Here is a 17,160-nt window from a genome sequence, read left to right on the forward strand (position 1 = left end):
TTTGTGCCCAAAATGCAAAGTACTTTTATTTCTCCCCTCCCTTGAAGAAGTTGTCAGCAACAACTCACACCCTTAGAAAATATTTTAGTTCTTAGGCATAGGGCAAAGGCTCTGAATTCACCAGAATAGTGGTCAGAGTTTGCAGGCAATGTGGATGTGCACAGGTTTACCTAATCCTCTTGTTCTGCAGTCACCTGCACTGCTGAGACTCACAAGCTCTTGACTTAAGTCAGAGCTGCCTCAAGTGGTGGCATTAGTTAGTGACCTACAAGGGTCCCATTCTGTCAAACAGAATATGGCATATTTCTGTCCCACACAGAGCCATCTCCGCTCTGTCACCAAACATCACCATCAGAGATGCTACAAGATCTTCACTTTGACAGTCCTCATGCAAGATATTAAATAGGGAAGCTACTGCCTGAGCAGGACACAAAGGACTTCAGTCAAATTGGACACAAGATATTTATTCCATTTTGCGGAGGATCGAAAGAATTTTGGATATGTTCTGATTCAAACAAGATGATGAAATATCAGAGTCCTCTGCCGAGTGGAATAGTAGCTCTCCACCCAGCTCTGGTGGGAGCTGGGGAGCCTGAAAGACCTGGCACCAAGGTTGCTGACTAGCTGCAAACTGGGACTCTCAGGCTCTCACCTTGCCATCCGCCTGCCAGGAGGGCTGCCGAGGAGCTGGGCCGGCAAACTGGCTGGAAACCAGGGAGGTTTCCCTCAGAACGCTGCTTTGTTTCCGGTGGAATTTCATCAAGATCTGTCTCGCAAACATTTCAATTTCGACAAAAAAAAATTTTGTTGAAATTTTTCTGACCAGTTCTAGAGACTTGAGCCTGATGATCAATCTTGTAAGTCTTGTTAAATTGAAAATGTTAGTATTTTAGGCCAGTACATGCAAAGAGAGACAAAACACACCAAAATCTTTCCCTGTTTACAGAACCCCCTGATGACTCCAATTTAACAACAGCCAAGTGTTGTTAATGATTATTACCTTAGCCTCCTCCACGTACGGCGAGAACAGTCTTGGCCGTACATATATTCCAGCATTTTTTTGCCGCAGCCAGGCATTTGACTTTCCACCTTCTGATGTTGGTAGCATGTCTGAAGGAGGAGTGCTAATCAGGCCTCTCTTCATCTTTAAGAATCAAGAAAGAGTTTTATGGGGTTTTTTAACATAAATATGGGAAAAACTTGCAAGAAATGCATTTTCTTACACTGAATCCTTACACACCTGGTTTTTCTTTACCTTTCTGATAGATTTAAAGAACAGAAAATTTAACCAGAAAAAGGGTTATACACATATTACTCTGAGCTATAACACTTTAGGAGTTAATCCTTAAAAAACACAAAAACCCCATCCAAACCCAGCCAAACGAAAACCCCTGAACTTTGTAGAATCTGAAGTACAAAGAACCCAGAGATAGTATTTGTATGAGACTACTAACTTACTGCATCACTCAGTACTTCACTATTCATGGGTAAGATGTGCTCAATGCGGACAAAAGGTAAAAGTGGAGACAGGATCTCTCTCAGCTCCTCAATGTCAAGATCTCTCCTCTTCACACCTCTTTTGTTCACACTGTGAGCAGTACCACTGAGTAAATTAGGCTCTGTGAGAAGGAACAAGAAATACTGAGTTTACATCGAAAAGTTTAAATAGGAAAGTGGGAGTTACAGGGCCAATACGAAGTTATAGAAAAGGAAAGAAAATTCTAATTTTAAATCAACAGTGCTTATCAGCATTGTTCCACAAAACTATTTCATGCCTTAAAATCCGATATGAAGCATCCATAGAGACAGGTTCAGTTTATACGAGCATGGGTCATTTGCACAGCTGTCAGTTTCAAAGTGTAAGCCAGAGAGAAAATACAAAAATAGTGTTTGGGGTAAATGTTTATAAAGCTCTACCAAGAGCTATGCTATGAAAACATTTGTACCTCCCTGCTAGCAGTTCCCCCAAGGACTCTCTCCTGTAGCTCCTCTCCCTTCCCCCAGCAGTTTTCAGAGACTTATTTTCTACAAATGAAGGCCTTAAGAGTCCACTGGGATAAATTAAGGCAAGTTACACAAGGCGCCTAGAATAGTAACAACTGTGTCAAGCCCATTCAAATTGCTCTCCTGGTCAAAGGATACCCATCTGTGATAAGAGTGGGTATCTTCCTTGAGATTGCAACATGGCAACATATGACACACTCAGGGCATTCTCCCTCCCCAGTTAACTACCTTCACCTGTATTTTAGGTGCCCAACCTGAATTTGACTAGCTTCACTCTTTGAGGAAACCTGTCAAACACACCCATCCTCCCTGCAGTACAGGCAGCTCAAGTTTTGACCACAGCCCATTACAATTTCTAATGCTTTCTGGTATTTGACTGACACCTCCACGTATTCAGAGCTGCAAAATCAGGAGCGTCACTGAGGAATTTAGACCAAATTACTAGACTAAATTTGGCCCCAATCTGACAGAACTTGGCATATCTCTTATTTCTGCTTTTGCTTATCACATTATCTGATGATTCCAGGAAAAAGAAATGAGCCGTTTACTTAAAGAACGCCACAGACCAGGAAGCTGCAAAATTACTCCAAATGAGCAGCTTCTTCCCCAGTCCAGGTCTGTTACTGTTGAACTGGCTGCATTATGTTCCAATGTACCTTAAGACAAACACTTAGAAAATCTTGTTTTGAAAATATAAGGTTAATACTTATTCAGGTCACTAAAAGCACTATTTTAACTGACTTTTTGTTGCATTTCATACAATATGTCCATGACGAAGCAGTTGTATCGCAAGCAGTAACAGTGGATTTCAAGAACATGGCCAGCCCTCCAAAGACAGTAGCCACACCAGCACTGCTCTGTTTACACAGGTGGGTTCTTCCCTTTCTGTTCCTCTTGTTGTACTATCTGACTGACAGGTTGTGGTGGGGATGAACTACAAGCTACTTGCATTTGTTATTTGGGAAGTATATATTTAACCTACTTCCCACATCCAACACATGTGAGATTGCCCTCGAAGTTACCACTGTGGCAACAATATGCATCTGAGCTAATAAAAATACATTTACATCTACTTTAGGAAAAACACTGATGCCACTTGATGGCTCGTTTCTCACTACCACAGATTTCTGTGGGAGAAACGTACTCAAACTGAAGTGAAAGGTTGACACAGTAAACTAAGAATAAGACTACTGCAAGAAGCCTGCATGAGCACAGAAAAGTAAAAGATACTGCAGGGTTTTTTTTATTTGATGAATTAGTTACAAGAAAAATAATTCTGAGATAACAGGAAATCAACCAGACTTAAAAATCAGACAATTGTAGAGGTTAAAGGACCTCTAGAAGTTTGGTCTGGCCACAACCACCACCATTCTCCCTCCCCACAGCTCCCCAAGTGGGGTAAAGCAGGTTGGCCATGACTACATCCAGTTGGGTTTTGAACACCTCCAAGGATGGAAACTCCATAACTACTCTGGGCAACCTGTTCCAGTCTGACCATCTTCACAGTTTCTTGTGTTTAAACAGAATTTCCTGTATTTCAGTTAATGCCTCATTGCCTCTTATCCTGTCCTGGGTGCCAAGAGAAGTGTCTGGCTCTATTTTCTTTGCTTCCTGCCATTAGATATAAATATCTAATTTTTAAAAATCTAGACTTGGCCAAGATCCCCCCTAAGCCTTTTCTTCTTGAGGCTAAACAATCCCAGCTCCTCAGAATGCTTGCTTTCTCGTTTTTTAGAGAACAAAAGCTTTAAAAAAAAAGTGCATTTGTTTAGTTTTGACCATGCAACGAACAAAGAATAAATTTCCTTAGGTTACAGATTACCCACAAAAAAGAACTTCCATACACTTTGGTTTATTTGGTTTAGTACTATGTGGTTTAAAGGTTTTACCTCGATCTGCTATTCTCTTCATCAACTGGTGTTCTCCCCATTTAATCAGATATTTAAGAATATCTTGTTCACTTGCCTGGTAGAAAGAGAAAGTCAGCAATCTGTATATGCTTAGTTTAATGTCACACCAAAAAAAAAAAAATCATCACGTACCCAGATCTTTTACAGCTATCAAGAAACATAACTGTACCAAGAGTGAAGTATTTGTACTTTATGATCTGCCATACCACTTCCTCCAAAAATTTTAAGGTAGTACTACTGGTATTTCACCATCATGATTTCTAGATTCATGTCACTTACTGAATCCCTAGGAAGAGGGGAAAAAAATTTTTCTACAGATGGAAAAATTTGTCTAGCACAAAAACTTACAGATATTAAATTTGAATGATTAAAGTTAACGAAAAGGGGCAGTTCTAACACTGGGTGTTTGGATCTCTTATCTAACATTACAAATTCAGCATCTCCACAGCCTGGAAAGCTATGAAAATAATCAAACCAACTAAATTATAATCTACGTGAAGAGAAAGATTTTCAGTAATGCTATAAACAAAACAACTTTGCTTTGTTCACACCTATATACATGTGCTAATCACTCAACATTTTTAGAGGAAAAAATCACGTACTGAAAAACTTGAATTCATCTACATAATTCCTTAACAACTAAGGTAGGAAATATAGTCATAATACACACTGTCATGGAAGATCAACAGTACTGTTACTGTAATTCCTGAAATGTTTGAAGTAAACAAAACTTTTTTTAAAAGAACACTTTAAATAATCTCTAACACTTTATACTTTAAAAAAAAAGGTGAGATTGGGACAGATATAATTTAAAAAAAAAAAAAAAATCCAGTCATCTTTAAGCTATAAAAGGCTGGTCATCATTATAAATACATCTGCCCTGAAGAGAAATGGCAGCAAAAATCCAAAAGCTTTCTATTAGTCAGCATGGTTTTCTCTCCCTATAACACAATCATTGAAGAAATGTCACCAAAAAAAAAAAAAAAAAAAAAAGAAATTCTGCAGTACTTGTCAGAAAAGTTATTTTTATGTGTTGCCCCCAAAATAAATTAAGCCTTCTGAATGATGACTAGTTCATTAGCTCCCACTGCCCCCAACTAGGATGTACATTGTTACAGAAAAACTACTACCACCACATGATTTTGTAAAACACTGAAACAGGCAAGGCAAATGTTAGGTTCAGAAATGCTTCATTTGAAATAATACGCAGCTGTTTCTAAACTATTATTAGGCTTCTAAGCAACAGCGTATACCACCAGTTTGGGTTGTGTTACAAGCCAAGTACAAAATAGTTTGCTTAATCACTACTTCAATTTCATTTTTAACATATTATAAAAGGAATGCTTAGTGTGCATACAAACCCACTCTTGCCTACAATTTAAAATGAGCTACTCCCAAGCACTTCTAGTAATGGTGTAACATACCCTGCTTCAAGCAGGACCAGCTGTATTCTGCATTGCAGGTTACCTGTAAATAGTCAGACTGAATAGCTGTGAGCAGGTGGTCCTTGCTGAGTTCGTAGAAGACATCTGAAGTCATGACCTGGGTAAACTCCTCACAGAGGAAATGTAGCACTTGACGATGTACCCACTTGGAACCGTATGGCTGAGAGCTCCACTTCAGAATGGCAATTAAGGTGTCTAGTGAGATGCTCTCAGCAATAATATCTTCACAGCCTAGGAAACAAAAGCAAAAGTCAATGATGTTGTTACAGAGGCACTTTGATCCTGAAGGAATAATACATATAGCTAAATCTGTAATATAAAGGGTTCTATGACTCCCAGTGAGAGTAAAAACAGAAGTGCCCTACAGACCAACATTGCAAACAGGGTTAAGTTCTCACTAAAAGTATAGTAATTTTAATTGTGGTTTAGGATTCCAGCTATACAGTCATTTACCTTTTAAAGGCACATGAAACATCATGTCTGCTGGCATGCCTGGATGAACAACTGGAAAGCTAGTTCAGCCCTGCTAGACCCTCCTTTGGTTAATACACATCATTTGACTGTTTAAGACCTTTTAAAGTTGCAGATTTGAATTTGAGTCACTATTGTTTGCAGATTAATAGAAGGCTATAAACTGTAACAGAGGTGGGATTTCCGTGTGTATCACTTTGCACATGGACCCTCCTGAGAAAGACCATGCAGACGAGCAGAAACAAGAGCTGTGGCATTATTGGTACTCAGCTACTCAGCACAGGATGAGGGCAGCAAAGCATCATTTTCTAACTCACAGAGAAGGCAGAAAGCGGCGGTTGGTTGCTCTGGACCACCGGTCTCCATATCTAAGCAGGGCACAGAGGGTGCCAGGACAGGGAGCACCTCCTCTGATAGTGAAGCAGAAAATGAAGCATCCAAGAAGCAGGTATTCTGACTCGTGGTGAGTCTGCTACAGTTTCTTCTTCATACCCACTGCTGCATTAGTATTTACTCTTTTGCAGAGTATGTGTCTTCTGAAGAACAGACAGGGGATATTTAAGTCTCCTGAAGGGAGATGGAACAGATTTGGAAGAAATGAGGGGAGACGTATTGTGGGAGGGCTGAAAACATGGGTACTTGGGGTTACTGAGTTAAGACAATGTTGATAACGAAGTCTCCAATAGCACCTTGCTGATTTCATTTGTACATCTGGTTTACATACACACAGAATACTATTTCTATTTGTACTATAAAGATAGCAATTTAAAGAAAAAAAATTCCTATTCTAGAATTATACATTCCAGTCTCAGCTCACTACAGCCACAAAATTACAGCTGTGCTTATGCCCATGAGAGGTCCCTGGACAGTTCAGAGCAGCATGCTTACACTGCAATTATTTTACTTTTTATACATCATCATTTTTCTCTCAGGTTCAAGGATATTTAAAAACTAAACTTTGACAGTTGTTTAGAGAACTTTATCTCATTACTGAGCTCTTGGACTAAGCTGAGTAAGAAAGTGTTTAGCACAGTAATCTTAATGTTTGTCAAGACAAAGATGAAAGAGGCTCTCCTGATACTACATATTTTGGAACTGGTTGCATACATGTAAGACACACTAGCAGCAATTAATAGAATTAAAAGAAAATCTTACTTTTCTACGTAGGCTAGCATACAGAACATAAATATTGACTCCATTTCTGTTGCAACTAATAATGTAAAGGATAAGTTACTAAGGAATAAGTAATAACAAGTGAACATGCTACTTCAAGTAGAAGGGTATCTGTCAAAGGAACCACTACTTAGGAGCAAAGTCACTGAAAAGGGAAACTTAAACAGTAAAGAATGTGGTAATAATAAGCAATAGTTTAAACATGAGGCAGGTTATAAGTTTACCTGTCCTATTAAACACATGTATTTCTACTTAATACTATAAAAAAAGCCAGCAGGTTAATTGTAAGAACAATATTTCACCATTAAAATTTTCTAAATTTAAATATAAAAAAAGTACAGTGAATGTAATAAATACAGTCAATGCTCAATGAGAATGTTTGCAGCAAATTCCAGGAATATGTCTGAATGTGTATGTAGTTTTGGAAACAATTTTTATCTATTTTCTAGAGGAATTTGTCCCCCCAACAGTAATTTTACACCAGTTCATACTTAAAACTGTCCTCAAAAAGCACTTGGATGATTTGTTTTTCACATGCCTGATTCACCTGAGAAAAGGAAGACCATGTATCAATACAGCCACTGACAGAAGGGCTAGCAAAAGCATCCACATTTCTGAATGATGCATTAAAGGTAGCATTATGCTATTCATCGCAAGTCAGACTCTCTCCATTTGCTTTTGACCAAGGAATAAGTGTTGAGTCATGTTTCAATGCACCTGCTTTGTCCTTTACCATTACTGAAGTAATACAGCACTTCTCAGAGCTACCCATTACATCAGGTTACATATTGTTATTACAAGTAAGAACAGATGCCTTACTATAGATATTGACCTCTAACCTGCATGGTAAGGACTAGCCTAAAGCGAGCAGTGAACACGCAGCAAAGATTGGTTGGAGGCACTTGGAACACCAGCCCGATCATCACTGGCACCAGATGAGAGCAGAGTATGAGAACTGCTCTGAAATACACTCCTTGGGTTTTGGTACAGGTTAGAGAAACCGCCCCCTCTAGATGGGGGAATTCCCAAGAAGCCTGAAGGATATACCTCACTCTGAAGTCTTAAAAAATTCTGGTCAAGAATCTGAAAAACAGCGTTTAAAAAAACACAAACAAACCTACCTTAAAAAAAAAGCTCAGAATACTTCAGCACGTCAGAAATAGGAATAATGAAGTCTGAAGCTTTCCACTTCAGGATCCATTTTTACTTACCATTTTCCTTACATTTTTACTTACATAGTTAATGGCTGACATTGTTATTTTACTTTGTCATGTGAGTCCCTCATCTTCCTTTTTGGGGCTCAAAAAAGGAAAATGCTAAGTTAGCAGTAAACCTGGCATGGTGAGTGAAAGCTAACCATGACTAGTTGCAGTATGCTTAAAAGAGGGGTTTGCTTCCCTGAAGAAGAAACAGAGTTGCTTGAAACAATTCTTTAGGGTCATCTGTTGTGCACTAAGTCTTGTCCTGCAACTTTTTACATGCAATTATTCTGTTTGCATGCAAGCCGACTTCAGCAGATGATTACATCCCCCTGAAGTCTAAAGATTACATGTTAAGGACTGCTCCATTTCAAAGGCAGCATGTAAACCCACTCACTGAGATCAGTCATGAGGAAACTCAAGAGCAAAGAGACTTATCTCAAAGCAAATGCCATTCAAAGTGTTTCATCTGATGTTTATTTTTGAAACAAAGATACCTGCCCCCTGCAAAGACAGAAAACTACATTTCCATAAGAAATGCAATTCCAAAGATCTGAGCAACACTGATTTATAGAAACAGAGCATCAGTTCAGTCTCAATTTTTCTGTCAAGTCCAATTATTGCACAACTACCAATAATATGACATCATCAGGTGAAAAGCTCATTTTGGATGCCTAGCAAATGAAACAGTCCTTTTCCCAAGTAATTTGAGCAATGTGTCAGAACTGTGGGATTATTGAAAGTATTTCTTCTGAAGTAAGCATGAGGTAATAATTAAAGTGTTTTCTGAACATCTAAATAAGTTGGGGCAACCCAATTCTAGTTATGGAACGAATCCAATTTCTTTTCTTCTTCGGCAGAAGGGGTTTTTTGCTTTAAGAATCAGCCACTTGGCAAAAAAAGCAGTCATCTAATAGCCACAATATTGTTCTTCACAGTGGAATAGAGCATTTTTCTCCTATGAGTACTATTTTATAATATTCAGGCCGCAACTGCGTTTCCAAGATCCATTTGCAGTGTCCCAAAGTGCTCTACCACAAGCTTCTGGGACCATTATTATCTTTTCAGAGATTCAACTTGGAGTCTAAAGAAGTGAAAGATGACTATCACATTTTGGACAGATGAGGTTAGTCCACGCACTGCTTTTGCTGGATACCAATAGGTCCTGCCTACAAACAAGTCCTTTCTTCTTCCCCATTTCTCTCTCAAATGCAATTCCAGTCCTTCCAAACAGAAACAGCTTGAGCCCATGTTTAGCATGCTAGCTAGTAGCTTGGGATCTTATCAAGACAGTTCACAGACCTACTAAAGACAAATTAAGTGCCTTCAACAGTTAGCAAAAGTGAAATTAAGCAAAGTTTTTACTATAAAATTGTTAGCTTGATTTAACTCATTCTGTGGTGGAGACCTTTCCCCTAAACTCATACAAACCAGTGGAGCCAAGGAAAAAAAGTAGTAAGAATTATCTTGACACTGAACTGGAACCTAGAAGCTATTCAATGTTTTATTAAGTTTGTCACATTAGGAGAGACCATGCTGGCAATCAGGTACCATACTTTTTGAATGTGCTGGCATGTAGAGAACAGTTCAGAGGCATGACCTGTAGCTAGTCTGGACTGCAGCACATTTGGAAGTTCCAAAGACACTCGTCTCGCCCATCCATCAGCATCCTTGCTGCTCTAACCAAGCTTCTGACAGGAAAAGAAAAGGAAAAAAAGACAACAACATTTGCTGAGCCTCCTTCCCACATCTTACAGACCCAAAGCTGCAAACATGTCCTTGTATTGGGTCTGTGTGGCAAGGTTTTGGTAGCAGGGGGGCTACAGGGGTGGCTTCTGTGAGAAGCTGCTAGAAGCTTCCCCTGTGTCTGACAGAGCCAACGCCAGCTGGCTCCAAGACAGACCCACCACTGGCCAAGGCTGAGCCCATCAGCAATGGTGGTAGTGCCTCTGGGGTAACATATTTAAGAAGAGGAAAAAAAAGTTGCTGTGGCACAGAAACTGCAGCTGGAGAGGGGAGTGAGAACATGTAAGCAGAACCACCCTGCAGACCCCCAGGTCAGCGAAGAAGGAGGAGGAGGTACTCCAGGTGTCGAAGCAGAGATTCCCCTGCAGCCTGTGGTGGTGGTGAAGACCATGGTGAGGCAGGCTGTCCCCCCTGCAGCCCATGCAAGACCGCAGTGGAGCAGATATCCACCTGCAGCCTGGGGAGGACACCACACTGGAGCAAGTGGATGTGCCCTGAAGGAGGCTGTGACCCCGTGGGAAGCCCATGCTGGAGCAGGCTCCTGGCAGGACCTGTGGCCCCGTGGAGAGAACAGCCCACGCTGGAGCAGGTTTTCTGGCAGGACTTGTGACCCGGCAGGGGACCCACACTGGAGCAGTCTGTGCCTGAAGGATGGGACCCACGCAGGAGCAGTCTGTGAAGAACTGCAGCCCACGGAAAGGACTCATGTTGGAGAAGTTCGTGGAGGACTGTCTCCCATGGGAGGGACCCCACGCTGGAGCAGGGGAAGAGTGTGAGGAGTCCTGCCCCTGAGGAGGAAGGAGCGGCAGAGACAACGTGTGATGAACTGATTGTAACTCCCATTCCCTGTCCCCCTGCACCACTGGGGGGTTTCAGTAGAGAATTTGGGTGTGAAGCTGTGCCTGGGAAGAAGGGATGGGTGGGGGTAAGGTGTTTTAAGATTTAGTTTTACTTCTCATTATCCTGTTTTGATTTGATTGGTAACAAATTAAATTGATTTTGTTTTTTTCCCCCGAGTCTCTTTTGCCCGTGACCATAGCTGGTGTGTGATCCCTCCCTGTCCTTTTCTCGACCCTGGAGCCTTTCCCTGTATTTCCTCCTCCCCATCCCACCGGGCAGGGGAAGAGTCAGCAAGGAGCCATATGCCGCTTTGTTGCTGGCTGGGCCTAAACCACAATGTATTTCAATGATTTACCAGCCTTTTTACCTCAACAGGCACTGCTGACTCATTTTCTTTGCCTATTTCTACCCATTCCTTTTTTTATTTCTCATTACCCTACTCTGGTTTGACTGGCAATAAATTAAGTTAATTCTCCCTAAGTCGAGTCTGTTTTGCCCATGATGGTAATTGGTTGAGTGATCACTCCCTGTCCTCACCTCGACCCATGAGCCTTTTGTTATATTTTCTCTCCCCTGTCCACTTGAGGAAGGAGGCTTTGATGGGCACCTGGTGTCCAGCCAGGGTCAACCCACCACAGTCCTGTACTTGCTAAGGGTTCTTTAGAAAGCAGCCCACACTCACAGGCTATGGGAGCTGTCATGGAAGCTAAACCCCTTGTATAGTGGTATTAAACCAGACTGTTATCTTCTTACACTCCACATCTCCTGCTCTTCTGTTACACTGGTGCTTGGGTGGTCACTCAATGAACTAGTCAACTAATTTCTGTCAATCCTGCTTCCAGCAACACTAGATCGCCAATAGCACAAACCCTATGCCAGCACAGAGAACAGAAACAAGGAGACTAATGCAGGAGGCAGGGGACTTTTGACAAGCTAACAATCTACATCAGATTCAAGTGATGTCACACAACTTGAGAGACATAGCAATAGGAATTTAGGATCTCCACAGCAGTAGGCAAAAAACATCAGTTACAAAACCTGTAAGAGCAAGTCAGAAGACTTACATAGTACAAACAGGAAACTACACCTTTTTAACTGGTTATCATATAAGCAGCAACTGCAACAACCCCTACTTTCCTGTAACTGTATTGTGAACAAGGGATCTTGTTCAACATCATCTTCTGGATGCAGGCTTACCTTCCCAGTTTATTAACATTTATTGCCTCCTGGCAGCACCATATTGTCTGTCTCAAAGGAACACTACATGTTTCTAGCTTCTTGAAGTTTTAGTGCCTTTATTTTCCATCTCCTCCCCAAATCATTTAAAAAAAAAAAACTTTAAAAGGAGATTAAGTTAACTATTAACTGATGCCAAGCCTGTAACTTGCAGGTGCATTATCTTCCCCATTTTAGAACTCTGAAGCACACAAGTTTTGGTTATGTAAAGGTGCAAAACTACGTGAATGTTTTGCAGAGAAGAAAACAAGACCTAAGTTGCACTGGAGATAAAGGAGGACTCAATGGGCATTAGTGGTCAAACACTGTTGAATTCTATTGCTAAGTTCAGTAGCTCTTTTGAGCTATTTTTAATCCCTCTGATGATTTTTCTAAGCACAAAAATTTAAAGCAGTCATGTACTCCCATCCTTGAAAGGCTGAATTCAAAGTACATCTATTATGGCACTGTTAAAGTCTATGGTAGTATTTTTTGCTTTATCCAAATACAAAGCTGATGATTTTATAGCACTTCAGATTAACTCTTAAAGTAAAAATAAAATATTATCTGAAGGTTAGGTCAGGCAGCATTTTGTGTTATGCTAAATATCCTTCCACAGTGAAAACTCTAAGTTACATTGAATCCAGTACAGCATATTATCCAGCCATCTGAAATATTAAATTAGGGAGCAGATGAAAACAATGCAACTTGTGTTATTTAAAAATATTCATTTATGATATGGCAGTTAGAAAGCTGTTACACATTCTAAGATATTAACAGCTGTATTTTTGAAGTTGTAAGTTTAGCCAGAAATGTCAGGTAATTGGTACATGTTTAAAGCATTCAATATTTGTGGCAAAAGCTCTTTAATGTTTTCTCTCCTAAACAATGAAAATGAGTTTACTCTTCTGCTCCTGCCACATGTAAAATGCATGAATTTAGGAAGCCTGAAATCTGCATCTACATCTTTGGCTTCTTGCAGCCACCAGTTGATAATGGCCCTTGACTGGGCTTCATCATTCCTTAAGAAGCACATTCAGCAGCAGCGACAGGCAGCATAGCTGATCCAGCTTAAACAGAAAACAGTCGTGGGTCAAACAAAAAGCTACCAAGTCAACCATAACAAACCAGAGGGAAGAAGTTAACATGGGAACAATGAAGGCCTGAGGGAAGAAGAGCTGATGTTTAGAGGGACCACTGCTAGCCATCACTGTTCAGTATTTAAGCCATATACTTCCTAGAACACAGGTGGCTGAAAGAAAAACCTGAAAACAATGACCAGATCTGTTTCTCTGCAAACTATGACATAGTGAACAACTTTGATGTGCCCAATTGCACAACTCAGTCAAATTCTTCATCCTTGCATATAACCCTGGAATGCAACTGCTCTAAGGAAGATCCTTTCTGCTTTCTCCAGTCTTCATCCTCATAATTTAAAACCTAAGCAATAATTTCAGGCTTGAGTACAAGTGAATCATTGTAAGGAGATAATAGGTCAGATTTATGTTAATATTTACTTAATCATACCCAATTTATTTTGAAGTTATAAGTGCCAGACTAGTTCCTTTGAGCATTCCTACTGCACTGATATATAACTGACACATTTGCCCTAATCTTCCCACAATACATTTGTGTGTATTTAATACTGGTACTGTGGGCTTCCTGGCATTTCAGCATTTCAGTCCTGCTGAGATCAAGGGTACTTTTGATGTCAGGTGATATCTGCCTCTAGATCAAAGGCTGTGCTACTGAATACGGCTTTAAAATAAAGTTTCTTAGTTCTTATTCTTGTCAAGGGTAAAGTCAACACCTAAAAATAAAAGGAAAGCAAAACATCTGAAATTAAGTTATTTTTTGTCAATTTTACTTTAGAAAACTTTTTGGAATCAGCAGGCAGAAAAGACTCCCAGGCAAAACTATTTCATAGGGTCCCAGTATCCAAAAACCTGTAACAGAAAAACATACCGTTCCACCACCTCAGTGAGACTATTCATGACAGTAAGCAACAGGGCCAATATGCAGAAGAGCATTCATATATTTAATATAACTATCTAATAAAAATTAAGATACCTGAAGCCAAACTCTGCAACAGCAGTGGATGTGGCAGCGCAGTAAGACTGGAAGGGGGGATTATTTTAACAACACGTGACGAACAGGACTAGGGAACTGATCTGGTTTTAATAACTGTGCTACAGAATAGGAAGGGATCAGTGATTTTAAACCTATCTTTGTGAGTCAGTGTGTTAAAACGATCACACCAGCACAGCTGACAGAGCAGCAAGGCAGCATGAAGACACAAAAGCAGGAGCAGAGTGCAGAAATAAATAGGCAGATCACAGAGATGTTCCACTAAGGGATGTGCTTGAACCTCCTGGAGAGGGTTCTAACCGTCACAGCCTCTGTGAAAGCAGTGAAGAGCTTCCCTTTTTGATAGTTAACAAGTACTGCAGCACCCCTCATAGCAGTCTCAGTCCTATTAGGTACAAATGGGTTTCAGTATGATCAGCTCTATAGATGAGATATGCTTGCTGATTAGTTCATTTATTCAAATTAGTCCATTCAAAGATCCAATTCAGTTTCTCTTGGAAGATAAGTGACAATCATCAGCTGAAACAAATCAAGCTGAAGGCAGAATAAATTCTAAATACCGTAGTCTTGCTTTACTCGGACAGTAAAGATTCATAGCACGTACCCATACTATCATTGACTTCATAGGGAAACCATCTAAAAAAATACAACAGTCAAAAAATGAGTATCACTGTGTTAGGAACAGAAAGATTTCTGTGGAAAGAGTCAAAGCTGAATCATCTGCTGAAACTGAAGAAAAATTACAACATCTGGATACTTAGAAAGCTCCCTGAAGACAAATCAAACTAAAATCTGTTGAAAGTAAAAACAGTTGATCAGAAGCTTTAAAATACATCAACTTCACCTGATACTCAGTTACAAATACCCAGCCAAAACCAAGTAAAAGTGAGCAAAATGAGTTGGAAAGAGTATCCAGACTTACATATAAAAAGCCCAAAATATTTTCCAGGAAACCAGGGAGACGAGCTTTAGCAAGTTTGCAATTGGCTAGCATGAGGGAACTGAATCAAAAAACTTGAGCCAGGGTGTGTGGAAATCTAGAGAAGAAACTTAAGACATTAGCTACTGCAAAAATCAACTGATGGGATTGGTCAGAACTTGGGCAAAACTGGACACCTGCAGCACAACAAAGTAGAAAAGTGCTTTCAGAGGACCCAGCTAAGAGATTTCATGAGAACTGCCTGCTCAGTGGTCTCCAACACCTACGCAATGCTGTCTCTTCCAGCATCACTCCACATAACTTCTAGAAGTCAGATGTTTGAGTGACAGCTTCCAGCACAGAAGCATGCTAGCTATGAAATCAGGGAATGGGAGGGACACTACTGAAACAAAGATCTCTCATCTACTTCATGTTAAATATTACAATAAGGGAGGACAAGGTGCTACGGTTAAGTGCCAAAACAAGAATGGTGGCCACTACTAAAGCGCATACTTTAAGTGATCTGTTAGTCAAGCGCAGGCATATAGTTTTCCCTTATCAAATAAGCTTCCTTTTAATTTTAGTTAAAAGATTATACCAGAACAATTCTTCAGCATCAGCACAGTATCAATGACCTAAACCTGAACTCAGCAGATTAAGAATGAAACTATTAGATGCTGACTTCACTGGCACATACAGATTTTCTACAGACTGCTTACTGCTTTCTCCTGTAGCTAGGGAACGCAGCACTGATTTGTAGAATCCTAGTGAGTTCAAGTTAACATCTAGAATTTCAGTATCTGAAGGGGTGCCAAATTTACATTTGCTAGTATTGGATAATATAATAAATTTCAACCCTTGCCTGATTTTACTGCATTTCTCCCCTATGTATAACCATCTCCCCACCCCACAGCTCACCACTTTTGAGGTCAGACACAGATTTACCAGGGAAAGAAGAAAAGACCTCTGAAGGCCAGTGCATCCCTCTACCTCCTCCCAATGACCGCCCCCAAAATGCTACAGCTCTGCTTCATCCAGGGGGCCACGAAGACTGAGCCCAGACTGCTGCACTCACTGCTTCCAGCCACCTGAGTGTGCTGCCGAGATGTTGCAAGCCCAGTGCAGCTCCTGCAGCTGCCTTTCTTCTTCCTCCCCTAGAGGTAGTGTTGGGGAAAAACCTCCAGGGAAAAGTTGAGATCTTGTTACCGCTGACTCACAGAATATATACTCCAGAGCAACATGGATCTGTAGTGCACTACTGAAAAGAGTGCCAGTTTAGGACGTGCTGATCCAAGCATGCTCAATTTAAAGTGAGCAGAAATAATGAAACTCAGCATCAAAGAAAACATCACTTCTGTTTTTTCACCATTTACTAACACCTAAAAAATAAAAGCCATTTTTCCTATATATGTCTGCCTAAGTTTCTCTTTGAAGTCCTCTATCTATCATTGCTTATCTGCTTTGATATAACTTGCAATGCTTCATCAGAGCACTTCTAGATCACAGTTGTTCCAGTTTAGGTTTCCAATCTGAGGGAAAGAATTACACCCTGTTCATTTATGAAACAGTGCATAATTATTCAGTGTCTTACTGAGGGCTTCATTCACAGTTTAATTCCCTCGTTAGTATTCCCTGAGCACACTAAATCCTTTTAGCACTTGTATATGTGCATACACCAAAACTGAGAAACTGTATACTTATATCACCTTTTTTAATTTCAACTCATTTTCCTTTCTTGCTTTCAGCTGATCTACAGAGTTGTCCTGTTCTCAAGGACTATTAACTTGCGAATATTGTATAGGAATGAATTTAACACTAAAGTTCAACTACAGTAAAACTTTTTGTCACTTCTGCATTCCATTCAACATTAAGTTTCTAGGTGTACTTGGAGGAGAACAACAACAAAAATAAGAAAGATGCAGACAGTCCGGAAAGGGTCCAAAGGAGTGCCACAAAGATATTCAAAGGGCTGGAGAACCCAGCCTATGAGGAAAGACTGAAGGAGTTAGGTCTTTTCTCCCTGGAGAAGAGAAGGCTTGGGGGGCACGTCATCACAGTATTCCAGTACCTAAAGGGCAGCTACAAAGACAACGGAGGCTCTCTCTTCACAAGAAGGCACATGGAGAAAACAAGGGACAACAGGTACATGT

The 17,160-nt window shown here is 40.3% G+C and overlaps 1 protein-coding gene across 3 annotated transcripts in view; it reads right to left on the minus strand.

Moving 5' to 3' along the window:
* BTBD7 (BTB domain containing 7) overlaps positions 1-17,160 on the minus strand; it is a 60,469-nt gene that overhangs the window by 13,070 nt on the left and 30,239 nt on the right. Inside the window, exons 4-8 of one of the 3 annotated variants that reach the window (XM_052783032.1) lie at positions 5,382-5,590; positions 3,894-3,969; positions 1,459-1,619; positions 1,001-1,144; positions 653-766 (exon numbers count right to left, since the gene is read on the minus strand). In XM_052783032.1, the coding sequence (XP_052638992.1) occupies positions 653-766; positions 1,001-1,144; positions 1,459-1,619; positions 3,894-3,969; positions 5,382-5,590 (704 nt within the window). The other 2 variants (XM_052783034.1, XM_052783033.1) reach the window with 2 other exon arrangements.

The sequence above is a fragment of the Harpia harpyja genome, chromosome 3, assembly GCF_026419915.1.
Source record: "Harpia harpyja isolate bHarHar1 chromosome 3, bHarHar1 primary haplotype, whole genome shotgun sequence".
NCBI lineage: Eukaryota > Metazoa > Chordata > Aves > Accipitriformes > Accipitridae > Harpia > Harpia harpyja.